This window comes from Ovis aries, chromosome 6, assembly GCF_016772045.2.
Source record: "Ovis aries strain OAR_USU_Benz2616 breed Rambouillet chromosome 6, ARS-UI_Ramb_v3.0, whole genome shotgun sequence".
Taxonomy (NCBI): Eukaryota; Metazoa; Chordata; class Mammalia; order Artiodactyla; family Bovidae; genus Ovis; species Ovis aries.
Window position 1 is genome coordinate 59,677,837 of NC_056059.1, and position 17,698 is coordinate 59,695,534.

The 17,698-nt window shown below is 35.0% G+C and overlaps 2 protein-coding genes and 1 pseudogene across 4 annotated transcripts in view; 2 read left to right on the top strand and 1 right to left on the bottom strand.

The window, feature by feature from the left end:
* The window catches only part of PDS5A (PDS5 cohesin associated factor A), a 128,044-nt gene that overhangs the window by 63,164 nt on the left and 47,182 nt on the right, over window positions 1-17,698 (bottom strand). For all 3 annotated transcript variants that reach the window (XM_015096447.3, XM_042251323.2, XM_042251324.2), the window contains exons 6-9: window positions 17,109-17,235; window positions 8,830-8,910; window positions 6,043-6,183; window positions 3,852-3,967 (exon numbers count right to left, since the gene is read on the bottom strand). In XM_015096447.3, coding sequence (XP_014951933.1) covers window positions 3,852-3,967; window positions 6,043-6,183; window positions 8,830-8,910; window positions 17,109-17,235 — 465 coding nt within the window. The remainder of the gene's footprint in view (window positions 1-3,851; window positions 3,968-6,042; window positions 6,184-8,829; window positions 8,911-17,108; window positions 17,236-17,698) is intronic.
* On the top strand, window positions 9,562-10,153 carry LOC114115303 (transcription factor BTF3-like; annotated as a pseudogene).
* On the top strand, window positions 10,478-13,981 carry LOC114115302 (transmembrane emp24 domain-containing protein 5). Its single transcript, XM_027970939.2, has one exon. The coding sequence runs from the start codon at window positions 10,636-10,638 to the stop codon at window positions 11,314-11,316; it is 681 nt and encodes a 226-aa protein (XP_027826740.1). The 5' UTR covers window positions 10,478-10,635; the 3' UTR covers window positions 11,317-13,981.

Genomic DNA, 17,698 nt, shown 5'->3' on the forward strand with positions numbered 1-17,698 from the left:
TCAGACGCAAAGATTTCTGTTTATTGATTTTTGTATCCTACTCCTACAACATACTCAAATTCATTTATGAATTCTAGTAGTTTTCTGATGGCATCTTTAGGATTTTCTATGTAGTATTACTTGTCATCTGCAAATAGTGAGATAGGACCTAACAGAGGCAGAAGATATTAAGAAGAGGTGGCAAGAATACACAGAAGAACTCTACAAAAATGGTCTTAATGACCAGGATAACCATGATGGTGTGGTCACTCACTTAGAGCCAGATATCCTGGAATGTGAAGTCTTAAGTGGCCATAGGAAGCACTGCTACAAATAAAGCTAGTGGAGGTGATGGAATTCCAGCTGAGCTCTTTAAAATCCTTAAAGATGATGTTAAAGTGCTGTACTCACTATGTCAGCAAATTTGGAAAACTCAGCAGTGGACACAGGACTGGAAAGGTCAGTTTTCATTCCAATCTCAGAGAAGGGCAGTGCCAAATAATGTTCAAACTACTGGACAGTTACGCTCATTTTGCAAGCAAGTAAGGTTATGCTCACGGGGTTGCAAAGAGTGGGATACGACAGAGCGACTGAACTGAACTGACCTGAAAGTTATGCTCAAAATCCTTCAAGCCAGGTTTCCGTAGTACATGAACAGAGAACTTCCAGATGTACAAGCTGGGTTTAGAAAAGTCAGGGGGATCAGAGATCAAATTGCCAACATTCACTGGATCATAGAAAAAGCAAGGGAATTCTAGAAAAACATCTATTTCTCCTTCATTGACTACATTAAAGCCTTTGACTGTGTGGATCACAATCAACTGTGGAATATTCTTAAAGAGATGGAAATACCAGACCACCTTTTCTGACTCCTGAGAAACCTGTATGCAGGTCAAAGAAGCAACACTTACAACTGGACATGGATAAAGGGGTTGGTTTAAAATTGGGAAAGGACTATGATAAGGCTATATATTGTTACTCTATTTAACTTGTATGTGGAGTACATCATGTGAAATGCTGGGCAGGATGAAGCACAAGCTGGATCAAGATTACCAGGAGAAATAGCAACAACCTCAGATATGCAGATGATTCCACTCTAATGGCAGACAGTGAAAAGGAACTAATGAGCCTCTTGATGAGGGTGACAGAGGCTAGTGAAAAACCTGGCTTAAAACTTAGCATTAAAAAAATTAAGATCATGGTACCTGGTCCCATCACTTCATTGCAAAGAAGGGGAAAAAGTAGAATCAGTAACAGATTTTATTTCCCTGGACTCCAAAACAGTGAAATTAACAGACGCAGCCATGAAATTAACAGACGCTTGCTCCTTGGAAGGACTTTCCTGGTGGCTCAGAGGTTAAAGTGTCTGCCTGGAATGCAGGGGGCCAGGGTTCGATCCCTGGATCGGAAAGATCCCCTGGAGAAGGAAATGGCAACCCACTCCAATACTCTTGCCTGGAGAATCCCATGGAGGGAGGAGCCTGGTAGGCTGCAGTCCATGGGGTCGCAAAGAGTCAGACACGACTGAGAGACTTTTGCTCCTTGGAAGAAAAGCTATGACAAACATAAACAGTGTATTAAAAAGCAAAGATATCACTTTGCTGACAAAGGTCTATATAATCAAAGGTATGGTTTTTCCAGTAGTCAGGCATGGATGTGAGAGTTGGACCATAAAGAAGGTTGAGTGCCAGAGAACTGATGCTTATGCTTTCTAACTGTATTGCCAGAGAAGACTCTTGAGAGTCCCTTGGACATCAAGGAGATCAAACCAATCTTAAAGGAAATAGGGCCTGAATATTCCACTGGAGGACTGAAGCTGCAGCTCCAATACTTTGGCCATGTGATACAAAGACCTGACTCATTGGAAAAGACCCTGCTGCTGGGGAAGATTGAAGACCAAAGGAGAAGAAGATGGCAGAAGATGAGAAGGTTAGATAGCATCACTGACTCAGTGGGCATGAGTCTGAACAAACTCCAGAAGATAATGCAAGACAGGTAAGCCCGGCATGCTGCAATCCATGGGGTTCCAAAGAGTTGGACACGACTTAGTGACTAAACAACAACAATTATCACTGACACAATTTCATTACTGGCAATTGATTTGTACATATTTTCTGTTTCTTCTTGGTTCAGTCATGGGAAACAATACATTTCTAGGAATTTGTTCATTTCTTCTAGGTTGTCTGCTTTGTTGACATATAATTGATCATAGATAAAAGTGAAAAGTGAAGTGAAGTCGCTCAGTCGTGTCCGACTCTTTGCGATCCCATGGAGTGTAGCCTACCAGGCTCCTCCGTCCATGGGATTCTCCAGGCAAGTATACTGGAGTGGGTTGCCATTTCCTTCTCCTGATCATAGATAATGTGACTTTAAACATTGAAAACATTTGTATTTTTGAAGTGATCATTTAATAAACACCTAAATATCCATGGCTGCCTACTTCCTTATCCAGAGACAACTGTCATATATTTTAATAAAATATTTCATTTAGGATTTACAATTTTCTAACTGCCAGAGAAAAGTGAGACTATTACTACTCATGATCAAGTATCAAAACACTTATTATTAAATAATTAAGGGAAATAATCCAGTACAACAGATATGCTAAAAATACTTCTTTGTGTACATGAATAAGAGACCCATTACTAGGACACTAGTAAATGTGAAATTTTCAGTGTAAGAAGCCTATTACTGTTAATTTAGTTTTTATAAGTTATGCAAGTGAAAAATGGAGTCTTGCATTTTTGTTTAAGTGTTTTTCATATATATTGTCAATCACAAGGACAGATACACTCGTCTATGTACTGACAAGCAGAACTGTTTCATTCCCTCTAAATTCTTATAAATTCAAGTGTAATTAATCAAATGGTCAGAATATATTCAAGACCTTCAAAACGGCCTGTTCTGAGCAAATAACTTAGAATATCATTATGTCAGTGTCTCCAATTTGTTATATATATGTAATTTATTTATTTGGCTACCTCAGGTCTTAGTGGCAGCATACAGGATCTTCATTGCATCATGGGGGCTTAACTGCTCTGTGTCATACGGGATCTCAGTACCCTGCCCAGGGACTGAACCCGTGTCCCTTGTACTGTGAGGTGGATTCTTAACCACTGGACCACCACGGAAGTCTCTTATTTATTTTAGTATTTAACATAGCATTACTGTAACAATTATTATAGTGAGTTTACTTTAAGAAAAATTTTGGAGCCTGTTTCCTGAATCAGTTGAATTAGACAATGATGAATTTCAAATGTTCTCCAGAATATTAATAATATAAATTGACTTTTTAGTCAATGTTTGAAGTAAAGAAACATGTAAATGTAACACAAGAAAGCAATTTAATAAATTTCATAGATTTTCCAACCTTACCATCATGTTGAACAGAATACAATAATTCCAAGTTCTTTAGAAGGAACATTAAAAGCTTTGAGTAAAGAGCAGTGCTATTTTCCATTTCAAAATTAGACAATACTGAATTGTTTAAAACACACATCTTGCTACCAGATAAGCTATGTATCTAAAGGATAAGCACCAGTAAATAAACTGTTTGAGTGAAATATGGCATGGACTGGACCATGATGTCTTCAGTCTCATGATTTATTTAAAAATTTTAAGACTCTGCAGATCTTCAAATGTTTATTCTAATGACATCATTTTAGCACACACAAGAAAGATTAAAATCTGTTATGTGGGTAAATAAAAGCTTTCTTCATAAAAAATTCCTCTTCAGTTTACTCTCCAAGAGAGACAGTAACATTGGTATTAAAAAAAACATATATCGACGTTTGATATATGTGGTTTCAATCAGGTGTGCCATACTGACTAGCCTCCAAAACATAAAAGTCCACAGAATTGTATTCTCTTACCGTCCAAGAAAACACTGCCACAGAGGACGATTCTGTGTTGCTAAATCGGAATCTTTAGAACCAAACAATTTAGCTAAAAGTCGAACAACAGCTAATCGTTCTTCTCCATCATTGCTCTAAGGGAAAAAAGAAAATAAATAAAGCCTGAGTTATTCATCAGATTATAAAAAATAAATAAAATAGCCCCAAGGAGCTGCAATTTCACTATTTTTGCTTATAATGATGAAAACTTTAAAATATCATATTCTCTCATTTACTATGTAGAAGTTGATTTAATTCCACGTTAGATCATCAGGTCCTTTGCTCTTATTTCATTCCCTCTCAACTGTTAATTTATGCCTGTTTCTCTGCTTGCTTGCAATCTGCAAAGATGCTGGAGAAATATGAAGATAATGATTTAATTCTAACATTCCCTAAGAGTTCTAGAAAAAATTCTGTGAATGGAAGACCTACAAATAATTTCTGCCCTACAATTTCATCTCCAACATCTGCCTTTTAAAAAGGCAGAAATTTATCTAAGAATACAGAAAACAGAAAAATCAATGGCCTTGGGTTATACATATTGTATCAAGAGAGACTATATAGAAATAACATTAACTAAGGTGCTAAATTTTTAAAAAAAGGGAATTAAGGAATCTATAAAAAAATTCTTGTACACCTACTGCTAAAGTATGCCTATGAAAATATCAAATTGTATCAATGAAGCAGAGAGGGTACAAGATGAAGAGTAATTGAGGACAACTGTGGTAGAGAAAAGCTCATAACCCATTTAAGGTACTACTACTCAAGTTCTAGCCAAACATGTTATCAAATCATCTGATTTTTTTTTTTTTAAGAAAATGTATAATCTGGAGTTTTCAACAGTTTGATTTTAAAACTTATTCATTTACTCAATGTTATCAACTTTTTAAAAAGAGAAAATTATTTGCATGACATTTTGAAATAAAATTTATCAAATAAAACATTTTTGGGAGGCCAGATTCAGCTCTTAACTTCTGATGTAAGTAAATGAACTTATGGAAGAATGGGGTATGGACAACCAATGTAGCTTAAACTTCATTCTGTTTACATTAAGCTTACACACTGAAGTCTAGTTCCTAATCCATTCCCACCATCTATTACAGCAGCCTTGTTTAAGGATTAAAGAGGCTTGACTTTCATATTCAAACTCTATATATAGACTGGGAGAAAATATTTTAATGCCTTATACATAGAAATAATTTGGTATGGAACCACTCTTAGACTGTTGTTGAAATAAACCCATTATTAAAAAACAAAACAAAACTTTGTTCTCTGTGTAACATTTTCCGTACAACAGTTTCTGAGAAACCTAGTAAAATGTCTTTCATATGTGAACAGCAAATTCTTGTCATAAAACAAAATGGACAAATCTTATACCTGTTTTAAGAGTGTGAAATCAGAGTTCGAATTTCAAATACATTTTAACTGTGTAAATGGACAAAATAATTTATCTTAAATTTTTCATAATAATTTATCTTATGTTTTTTATAACTTAAAAACTCAAAATTGTAGTGTTGGTCCTAAATATACCATAGGCTGATAAAAGGATTAAATAAAATACTGGATATTAAAAAAATCTTTCAAAAATTCCAGAATATCAAACAAAATGTACGATGTTCTTTTCTAAAGTTTAACAAGGAGAAAGGACTGAGTGTTAAGATTTTTGTATTTTTTGAGGTGTTATGAATTTGTTTAGTTGGCTATTTAAAAAACAATAGTAAATAAAAACTTCCAGATATGCTCAAGTCATCATGTAAAATTTTTGTCCTTGATTTATACTATTAAAGGGCCAAATAGTTAAAATCAAGATCCTTTGAGTACTGAGTCTGATATCATTTGATGTTCTAAAATATATACATATAATAATAGGCATCATTTAATAACATTTTATACATTTTGGGGATAACTCCATTTTTCATATCTATTATTTGTATCACTGTGTTTATCAGGCATTTAACAATTAAGTAAATTATAATTTTTAATTGCAATGAAAAACTCTATCACTGAGATGAGAGTCTCTGTTTTACTCAAATGATTAAAAAAAAATGTATACCTTAACTAAATATAAGATAATTGAACTCACATTTTATTCTTTTACAGTTAAAGGAAAACAATATAACATATGTTTCTCTCAAAAGTTAAAGAGCTTAGAAATTATAGTCAGTCTTACCTTCAGTTTGAATTCAAGCTGCGGCATGACAGATAATAATAAATGGGGATCTATAGCAAAAAGTTCCTGAATCAGATCAAATACATGTTCCGACAAATCACTTACTGATGATCTTCCCAGCACCAGTACTTGATTGAAAAACTAAAGGAGACAGAAACAAAATATCCATTTCATTTAAAAACTTGGATTGGCTTTTTATAAATGTGTTAAAAGAAAACTATATAATTAGGCATTCCATATACAAGTGAGGAAGATTAAAAAAGAACAGATGTTTCAATTACTAATATATATAATAGGATAGTCACCAAAACAAAACAAATCTCCAAATATCAAATTATGACTGTTATATGAAAAATTTTTTAAGTAATTGAGTTGTTACCTTTCTTTCAAATTAGGATGACAATTCTAGGAATGAATTGTTATTAAAAAAAAACAATTTAAATAGTTTATTTAATCCATTATAGAGGATCTTATAGAGAAATTTCTTTATAGCAGACAAAAAATTTTAAATGACTAAATCTTTTGGATTTTTGAGTAATTTCTTTACTGGGGCTTCCCAAGTAGCACAGTGGTAAAGAATTCACCTGCCAGTGCAGGAGACTCAAGAGATGTATGTTTGATCCCTGGGTTGGGAACAACCCGAGGTAGGAAATGCCATCCAATACTCCTGCCTGGAAAATTCCATCGACAGAAGAGCATGGCAGGCTATAGTCCATGAGGTCACAGAGTTGGACATGACTAAGCAACTGAGCATATGTGCACACATACACATTTTTTTCTATGTAAATTTAGCAATAAAGAATAACTGAAGGTGGAGGATCAGTTGCTTTTTTTCCCAAAAATACCCAGAAAGAGACTTCCCTAGCAGGATAGTGATAAGAATCCGCCTGCCAAGGGTCACAGGTTCAATCCCTGGTCCAGGAAGATTCCACATGCTGTGGAGCAACTAAGCCTGTATGGCACCATTACTGATCCTATGAGCCTTGACTGCTGATCCCGTGCACCCTAACGCCTGTACTTCACAACAAGAGAAGCCACTGCAACAAGAAGCCCACAAACTACAGCCGTGAGTTGAGCCCATTTGCTGCAACTAGAGAAAACCTGGGAGAAGGCAACAGCAACCCACTCCAGTACTCTTGCCTGGAAAATCCCATGGACGGAGAAGCCTGGTAGGCTGCAGTCCATGGGGTCGCTACGAGTCAGACATGACTGAGCAACTTCACTTTCACTTCTCACTTTCATGCATTGGAGAAGGAAATGGCAACCCACTCCAGTATTCTTGCCTGGAGAATCCCAAGGACGGCAGAGCCTGGTGGGCTGCCATCTATGGGGCTGCACAGAGTCAGACACAACGGAAGCGACTCAACAGCAGCAGCAGAGAAAGCTTGAACACTGCAACAAAGACCCAGCGCAGCCAAAAAGAACCCCAGAAAGTAAAAAACATTTTAACTCAGAGGACAAAGAGAAGGAAAAGGTGATGATACAAAGGCTGATAATTTAAAAGCATTCTAGGAAGAAGAAACAAAGAGAATATAATATCAAAGCACAAATTAAAAGATATCTCCACTCTTGCTAGCAAAATTAAATTAGAAAAAAACTTTTTAAATGTAAAAATGCTACAGAGGCAATTGTATGCAACTGATCTGAGCATGTTTTTGGTAGTATCATCAAATGATAAATTTCTTTTGAAAGACAACACATATTAAGAGTTAGAAAATATTATGAAGAACTGGACAAGAATAAGGAAAAGAGTTTTAACAAAATTTACAACTACACATACACATATGAGTAATTCTGGAAGGATATATGAAAATCTATTGGTGATGGCTATTTTTGAGAAGTGAGAAAAAGATATTTGAGACTGAAGAAAGACAAATTTCACTGTATACACTTTTACGATACTTGAGAAAACTTTTTTAAACCATGCTTAAGTATTCAGTAAATTAAGTAATACTAATAATTCATAACATTTAAATTAATATACTTAGACTTTTATATGCAGAAAACAATTCAACAGTAAATAAATACTACATTCACAAAGACTGTACTAAAGAAAACACTGAAAAAAACCTAAATGCAAGGCAAGAGGGAAATGATTAGGTAAATTATATATGAATTCAAAGGAATACTTACAATCATTCTCGTCATAAATAAAAAGATGATGTAAAAAAATGATGTCAAGATGTGGAAACATAAATGAACAATTCAAAGTTTTATATAAAGTGTGAAACAACAGGTAAGAATCGGAGGAATGTTCAATAATGAACTTGTTACATTAAGGCAGCACAATTCTAATTTCTTTTCAGAATTACTTTATTGACTTTTTAGTAAAAACAAAACATAGTAAAAGTAGACAAAAGTAAAAAGACAACTTACTACTCTATTAACAACTATTTAAGAGGGAAAGCCAAAAAGGTTCAGAAGAATGGTTTAGAGACATGAGGAAGGAACTATATAGACAGAGAGCCACAGAAAAAGATGAAGGGAGAAAGTGAAAAAGATCAGCATAGCCAGGAGATAAAAAGATAAAATACAAAGAAGAAAGGGTGGGAATTGCAGACCTAACATCCTCTATCTTGTGCCATTTAAAAACAATGTCTATAAGCTTATAAAGTTATGCTGCATTTGGTTACATTTGGACATATCAGTTCTCTTATATATTTCTCCTAAATAGATGAAACTGTTTACAGGCTAAATAAGCCTTTATGTGAAGAGTTCTAATAAACTCGTACCTTTATGGATTAAGAACTACAAAATTACAGAAAAAAGACAGGCAGAAATACCTACATTGGCAATGCATGCTTCAATAGTCTGGACTGTCCTTTTCAATAGGACTTTTGCGAGGTCAAAGGACTGTTTATTTAAGTTCTGAAACACAAAAAATATGCAAAGTTACAAATGAATTAATGAATTTACAAGATAATACCACTAGAACATCAAAGTCTTCAAAGTTCAGAAAATATGGAGCAAAAAATATAACTGAACCACATTCAAGGTTTTACCCAATATCCACTAGTCAAGAGGTCATAAATGTAGAAGTTGCAAATAGCACAACCATGAATCAAAAACTGAAATACAAAGAAATAAAAAAACACAGTAGGTAATTAGCCAAAAGCTCAACCCTATATTAAGTTTAGCTTTACTAAATCTAAGACTTTTAGGTTTCGTTAACCGGGAGTTGGTGATGGACAGGGAGGCCAGGCGTGCTGCAGTCCATGGGGTCACAAAGAGTCAGATACAACTGAGGGACTGAACTGAACCAATCTGAATTGGCAATCAGCCATTTATCCCTAACACACACACATTATCCTCAGTATTTCACTGTCTAATCAATGTCTGTTCTGAGGAAGAGTGGACCTGCAAAGTGCTTCAAGCAAAATTCTCAGTTATATTTCTGAAATGCTAACTACTGCCTTCATTCCTCAAGATTCCCAATGCATGGTAATAAACTAAAGGATTTGAGCTGCCATCTTGCATCCCTGCGTGTGTGCACCTAACCTCAGCTGGTCCGCCCAAGACCACCTGAGCGCCACCCCTAGTCCCCCGCACGGCCCCATTTCCACTCCAGCAAGATGAAAGAAACTATCATGAACCAGGAGAAACTCGCCAAACTGCAGGCACAAGTGCGCATTGGTGGGAAAGGAACTGCTCGCAGAAAGAAGGTGGTTCATAGAACAGCCACAGCAGATGACAAAAAAATTCAGTTCTCTTTAAAAAAGTTAGGGGTAAACAGTATCTCTGGTACTGAAGAGGTGAATATGTTCACAAATCAAGGAACAGTGATCCACTTTAACAACCCTAAAGTTCAGGCATCTCTGGCAGCAAACACTTTCACCATTACGGGCCACGGTGAGACAAAGCAACTGACAGAAATGCTCCCCAGCATCTTAAACCAGCTTGGTGCCGACAGTCACACCAGTTTAAGGAGACTGGCTGAAGCTCTGCCCAAATATCCGTGGATGGAAAAGCACCACTTGCCACTTGAGAGGAGGATGATGATGAAGTTCCAGATCTTGTAGAGAATTTTGATGAGGCTTCCAAGAATGAAGCAAACTGAATTAAGTTAACTTCTGAAGAAGATAAATCTTGAAGAAGTTACTGGGAGCTGCTATTTTATGACTGCTTTTTAAAATTTTGTTCATGGATCTGATAAAATCTAGATCTCTAGTATTTTTAGGCCTAAGCCCCTGGACACTGCAGCTCTTTTCAGTTTTTGCTTATATACAATTTATTCTTTCCAGCTAATAAAGCTGAAGAACCCTAAGAATAAAGTTTGAGACAAAGATAAATAAAATTCTTTGCCTAGTATATGGTTTTATTTTTTATTTCATTGATACCAATTTGTACACAGAAGGCAAAATTGTTTATAGAAAGCTAATCATGGCATGTAATATGACTGATAATCATGAATGCAATCTGATTAAAGATTTAAAATGGGAGAAACACCCCTCCGCCTAGGCCTTCACCTGGAGCTTTTTCAGGCTCCAGGTTTGCCTGCCAACCACGAGGAGTCCTGGAAGGAAAAGCGGAGCATAAGCGCCGATTACCCACGCCTCTCAACGCCTTTCCCAGCCCGAGATCGCCCAGGCAGGGATGGGCGATACGACCTGGCTACCCTTCCCCGTGGTCCTCTTGGCCGCTCTGCTGCTGCCTAGGGCGGCCGGCTTCACTCCCTCCTTAGACAGCGACTTCACGTTCACACTTCCGGCGGGCCAGAAGGAGTGTTTCTACCAGCCCATGCCCCTGAAGGCCTCGCTGGAGATCGAGTACCAAGTTTTAGATGGAGCAGGATTAGATATTGATTTCCATCTTGCTTCTCCAGAAGGAAAAACTTTAGTTTTTGAACAAAGAAAATCAGATGGAGTTCACACGATAGAGACTGAAGTTGGTGATTACATGTTCTGCTTTGACAATACATTCAGCACCATTTCTGAGAAGGTGATTTTCTTTGAATTAATCCTGGATAATATGGGAGAACAGGAGCAAGAACAAGAGGACTGGAAGAAATACATTACTGGCACAGATATGCTGGATATGAAACTGGAGGACATTCTGGAGTCTATCAACAGCATCAAGTCCAGACTAAGCAAAAGTGGTCACATCCAAACTCTGCTTAGAGCATTTGAAGCACGTGACCGAAACATACAAGAAAGCAACTTTGATAGAGTCAATTTCTGGTCTATGGTTAATTTAGTGGTAATGGTTGTAGTGTCAGCCATTCAAGTGTATATGCTAAAGAGTCTATTTGAAGATAAGAGGAAAAGTAGAACTTAAAATTCCAGAGTACTTAACATTCACAAAAAGGGGCAGAAAAATGCAATAAACTGTTACAGTCAAGACAATTAAGTTTTTTCCAAAACATTTTCAGGCATTACCATTAAGTGTGAAATAAGTATAATTTTAATATGAAAGGAAAGGCTTAACTTTCATCTGTGCAAGTAATCTTATTGTTCCAATTGTACTTAAGTGTACTGCAAATATTGTGCAGGTATAAATGAATGAAGCCATGTTAATAACAGTAGTTTCCTAAGTTTGCAAAAGTTTTGCAAATGTCATTAGGTGATTTAAACAAATGAACTTTTCAGGCCTAAATGTAACACTGAACAATGTTTTTAGAAGATTGTTACCCAGAAGTTTCTTTGTAAATGTGGCAATTACAAATTAATTGTAGAAGTTTTTCAGTATATCAAGTTATAAATCATATGAGAATTATCTAATCATGGATATCTTTAGAAAACAAAAACTCAACTTTTCTCTTTTTACATATGTATCTCCTAAATGTATATAGAAACACAGCTGTGAAAAAAAGGTATGTGGGATTTTTTTATAACCAAATATATTAAAATATTAACAAAAAGTATTAGTTTTATATACCTAGCCTACATTCCCCAAAGCTGACTTTTTGAATAATTCTTAAAAATACTAAGAGCATACTTATCAAAAATAGGACAGATTTTCTCTTTGAAGTGAATAAAGATCATTCCCAATTTCTAGAAGGATACATTCTCTCTAATAGTTAACTAAGATATAGGATTTTTAAATTAAATGAGGGGAAATCACTTTATTTTTATATTATCAACAGTGTTACATTAGTTTTGATGTATTTACTGACTTGGATGATATATTAATACCAGCAGTGTGATGGAAATATTGCTAAAAGAATTTGGACCTAATGTTAAGTAAATATCGTGAGTTCTCAAAAATCATTAAAAAAAAAGGTCAATATTAAAGAATTTAGGGAAACGAGACTATCTTATCAAAATTAAGTTTACTTAAACTATAAGTATCTGGAATCTGGCTTATCATAATCACTCAATCCTAATATAAACCATGAGATTAATTTCCAGTTAATTGTTAGAAAACTGTAGGTTTTATTTTTTAACAATTGTTTTAAATTATCATTTATAAGTATTTAGGTATAATATGGTATAAGCCCTACTAGTATAAATATTTATTAGTTTTTATTGTAATTTTCATAAAATGACCTTTCTGATCACTTTATTTATTGGCATTCAAATAAAAATTGAAAACCTACAGAAGTTTAAACACTCAATATGTGAACAACCCTATAGTATAGTCTTTGCCATCATGTCTTAATCAAGTACTAGTATAATGAATTAAACAGAATTTTTAGGTTATACCCACTTGTAATATAAGAGTTAAAAACAATCAGCTGATAAACCTGAGTACAGTTGGTTAGTACTGCTGAATTCTTAATAAGCAATAATAATATCCAGAGACAATGATGGTTTCATCTATAATTTATAATCAAGTGGTACAAAATGAGAGATATTTCCCTCCATCTTATATATTTCCCTCTATTCTCCTTGGGAGAATAGAAACTTAGTTCAAACTCTGAGGCTTTTTTAAAATGAGATAAATGCCATGTTTAGGTGATCACCTTAATTGGCTAAGCAAATGCTTTTAAGTGTACAGGAGTAGCCCCTTTAACATATGCAAAACAAGGGCCAGGAAGACTTTTGCTTAGGAGCTTTTTCCTCTTCTGATGAACTAATAATGAGAAGCGAACGTAAAGTACTTTAGCTGATAAAACAGTACAGATAAAAACTACTGCACCTTTTCTATAAAACTGTGACTAAGAATTCTACCTCTTCTGTGTGGCTGGTCACTGTACTTGCTGTGCTCTGATTCTTTACCTAACAATGGATTCGTTACATCATCTGCATTTGATTTGTGCCACTGATTTTTTAAACCTTTGATTCAGTAACTTCCTATTATATAATAATGGCCTTATTTAGAAAACAAAGAATTTAGGGATATTGAGGACAATTTTATTTTTATAGACAAAGTTAAAACAGATTATTTAAGAATCATGTTACCTGTATTAACCATAGAGTAAAATTTGTATGCAAAGAACTAAATTCTTTAATATTTCTAAAAGCTTTTGTTTATCTGCATCATCTGGTTTTAGTGTAGTATTAAGTTTTGACATTAAAATTATGCTAAAAGTGAGTAAACTGTCACTTGACAGCTTATTTTATCTTTACTTTTTACTCATATAAACTTCTAAAATACTAAAATATTTAACTAAGGCCTAGAATTTCACTATGATTTGCATTTGGATCCTTAATGATTGGTTTTCTGTGAATGTCAAGATAATAAGTGGTTGAAATAGTATTGAAATAAAGTATAAAATGAAATGTCAGTTTATTTTAGGTATGTTTATCCTTCTCAAGTATTGTTATGTCCTAAAATTGACAAAAATTGAATACCTATCATTGTACGCTTCCCCAAAGAAAATTCTTTTATCTGAAATTTTCAAAGATATTGATTCACCACGTAATGGTTTTTCAGTTGAAATTTAATAATGCACAATTAGTGTTGCTCAAATGCTTTATACTTATGAACAGACACAGCCATATTAAATGAGCATTGAATACTGTGCTGAGTATATATAATAAAAATTACAATCAAAGAATGTCTTATTTATCTACCAGTCATTATAAATAATGTCTAATCTTTAAAGCCTTCATTAATTTCATCTTAAAAAAAAAAAAAGATTTAAAATGACAGTATAAAAATTAATTAATTAATTAAAGGGTCTGAGGAAGCCTGTGAAAAGATATATTTTTAAAAAGTTATTAAAAATGGAATCCTTGTGTTGAAAAGTACCTATTAACATCTCTATACTTCGCAGTTTTAGACCAAACAGATTCATTCACCACCATCTTGCACTTATCTCCAAAAAAGGGCAAGGATATCCTATACCTTAGGTTAGTAGTCAGCAAAATTTTTATGCAAAGAGGCAGATGGTAGATATGTATTTTAGGCTTTATTGGCCAGCCATATCGTCACTGCTGCAACTACACACCTCTGGCTGTTGCAGCAGGAAAGCAACCATAGATGCAATAAAAACAAATAAGCATGGTTGTGTGCAAATAAAACTTTATGTACATAAATAGGCAGTGGGCCAGATTTGGTCTACAAGCCATAGCTTCCTGACACTTGCTCCAGGTTTTTATTCCATTTCCAAAAGAATAAGATTAGCTCAAAATTAAGGTAATCTTGGAGGAACAGGTGAGGGAGATTAACAGATACAAACTTCCACCTGCAAAATCAATGAGTTACAGATATGAAATGTACAGTGTGGGGAATACAATCAATAACTATGTAAATCTTTATATGCTGATACACTGTAACTAGATTTAGGTGATTATTTCAAACTGTAGAGAAAATACTGTGTAACCACAACTAAAGAAGAGTTATGTAGATCAATTATACTTCAAAAACTAACTCATAAAAAAAGAGATCAGATTTGTAGTTAAGGCAGGGGGTGGGGAGGCAGAATTAGATGAAGGCAGTCAAAAGGTACTTCCAACTAAGAGGTAAGTACTAGTGATATAAACATGATAAATCTATTTAAAAACAGCTATATGTTATATGTGAATGAAATTCATTAATAAATCCTAAAACATTTCATTTGCAAGAAAAACACTTTTTCTCTGTTTCTTTAATTTTTGCAGCTATGAGATAATGGATGTTCACTAAACGTTTCATGTTTAAATGAAATAAATGATTTCATACTGCAGATGGTGACTGCAGTCATGAAATTAAAAGATGCTTACTCCTTGGAAGGAAAGTTATGACCAACCTAGACAGCATACTCAAAAGCAGAGACATTACTTTGCCAACAAAGGTCCATCTAATCAAGGCTACAGTTTTTCCAGTGGTCACGTATGGATGTGAGAGTTGGACTGTGAAGAAAGCTGAGCGCTGAAGAATTGATGCTTTTGAATTATAGTGCTGGAGAAGACTCTTGCAAGTCCCTTGGACTGCAAGGGGATCCAACCAGTCCATCCTAAAGGAGACCAGTCCTGGGTGTTCATTGGAAGGACTGATACTGAGGCTGAAACTCCAATACTTTGGCCACCTCATGTGAAAAACTGACTCATTGGAAAAGACTCTGATGCTGGGAAGAATTGGAGGCAGGAGCAGAAGGGGACGACAGAGGATAAGATGACTGGATGGCATTACTGACTCAATGGACAAGAGTTTGAGTGAACTCTGGGAGTTGGTGATGGACAGGGTGGCCTGGCGTGCTGCGATTTGTGGGGTCGCAAAGAGTCGGACATGACTGAGCAACTGAACTGAATGTAGGTAAACTTATACAGTGCTGTATATCATTTATATCTTGACAAAACTAAGAAAACCTTTATATTTCCCAAAAAGGCATAGTTCTACTCATTAAAAATACACTCTAACTAGAATACAAACACCAAATACCCTATTCCTCACAAAGTTTTTCATTTCTTATTTGCCTAACATATATAACCTCTTTGCCATACTCTCAAAATTTTGACCTATTACAGACTCATTTGAATTTTTAAAAAATGTAAATAATATATCAGTCAGGAAAAGAATTTATAATTGGTTGCATCTTATTGTGAATAGTATAATTAGATATGTATTTATCAGACCTCTGATGACAAGTCACTGAACAATTAGAGGAAAAGAGCAGGAAAGTAAGTACCAACAGTAGGATAGGCCTGAGTGCACATCAGTGGTGGACCTGGAGTAGGGGAAGCCAAGTCCTTCACTTTCTTAGGGGGAGCTAGCAGAAAGAAACAGAAAAAGGAAATGGAGAATAGACTGCTCTTAAACATCCTTTTCCCCTTAACATTAACCATATAGTTTCTGCTTTTGCCAAATCATTTTCTGAAAGTGCCTAAGAAAAATGTAGGACATGGGTTCTAAGGAGAAATACCAATTCCTACACTCTGTATCTGTTCAGCTCAGTTCAGTCGCTCAGTAGTGTCCGACTCTTTGTGACCCCATGAATCACAGCACGCCAGGCCTCCCAGTCCATCACCAACTCCCAGAGTTCACTCAAACTCTTGTCCACTGAGTCAGTGATGCCATCCAGCCATCTCATCCTCTGTCGTCCCCTTCTGCTCCTGTCCCCAATCCCTCCCAGCATCAGAGTCTTTTCCAATGAGTCAGTTCTTCACATGAGGTGGCCAAAGTATTGGAGTTTCAGCCTCAGTGGACTGGTCTCCTTTAGGATGGACTGGTTGGATCCCCTTGCAGTCCAAGGGACTTGCAAGAGTCTTCTCCAGCACTATAATTCAAAAGCATCAATTCTTCAGTGCTCAGCTTTCTTCACAGTCCAACTCTCACATCCATACATGACCAGTGAAAAAATCGTAGCCTCGACTAGACGAACCTTTGTTGGCAAAGTAATATCTCTGTTTTTTAATATACTATCTATTAGAAAGTAGTAAATACATTTTCTTTTCTAAAACAAAGAATCCCTTGCAATTCCTATACTAGATATGAGTGGTCAATCTGGAACATTTTTAATTTTCCAGAGAAGAGGCAGCACTTAACTAAGTGAAAGTATGCTTCTAAAAACAAGCTATAAAAAAATAAAATAAAATAAAAATAAAAACAAGCTATAAGACTTATGTGTGTTACTTTAATTTACTTGGGACTGGAGAGTGATAGTGGGAATAATTACATGGGATTACAAATGGTGAAAAACAAGCTTTCATATGTGTAGTACTACCATTAAATATTAACCCTTAATATCTTCATACTATACAGACCTTATGTGCAGGAATGAGGTTAATAAGAATGGAGTCCAATAATTCTTGAGTAACTCCATCACCTTCCATGATGATAGAACTCATCAAGTCTAACATGTGCATTTGTACCTTCTTATTGTGGCTATTGCTTTTAAGAAAAAAAAGAGAGAGAAAAAAAAAATTAGGCTTACCAAAGAAAATTAAACTTCCCAGTTTAAAGCAACTATCTCAAATGTAAAGGATTTTTCATTTGAGCAAACCACACCAATAATGGCAAAGAAATTTTGGCTGTTTCATATTTACTCTCATGATTATTACTAAAACAGCTAAGAAATCACTGTAAACTATTTCATACATACAAAAATTTAATTAAGCCCCATACACCTAGAATTCAAAGAATGGGTTAAATTCAATGAAACAAAAATGTCAACTTCAAAGAAGTCTTCGCTTACATGCCCCTGGATTTTAAAAAATGATAAAATTTTAAGGAAACAAAAAATGTACAAGATAAAGAACGTAGATAGCTTTTCATCCTTTTTGATTTTAATAATTCCCCCCCAAACGACAGAACTATAAACACAAAGAAGGCCTATGTAAACACTTGCATATCT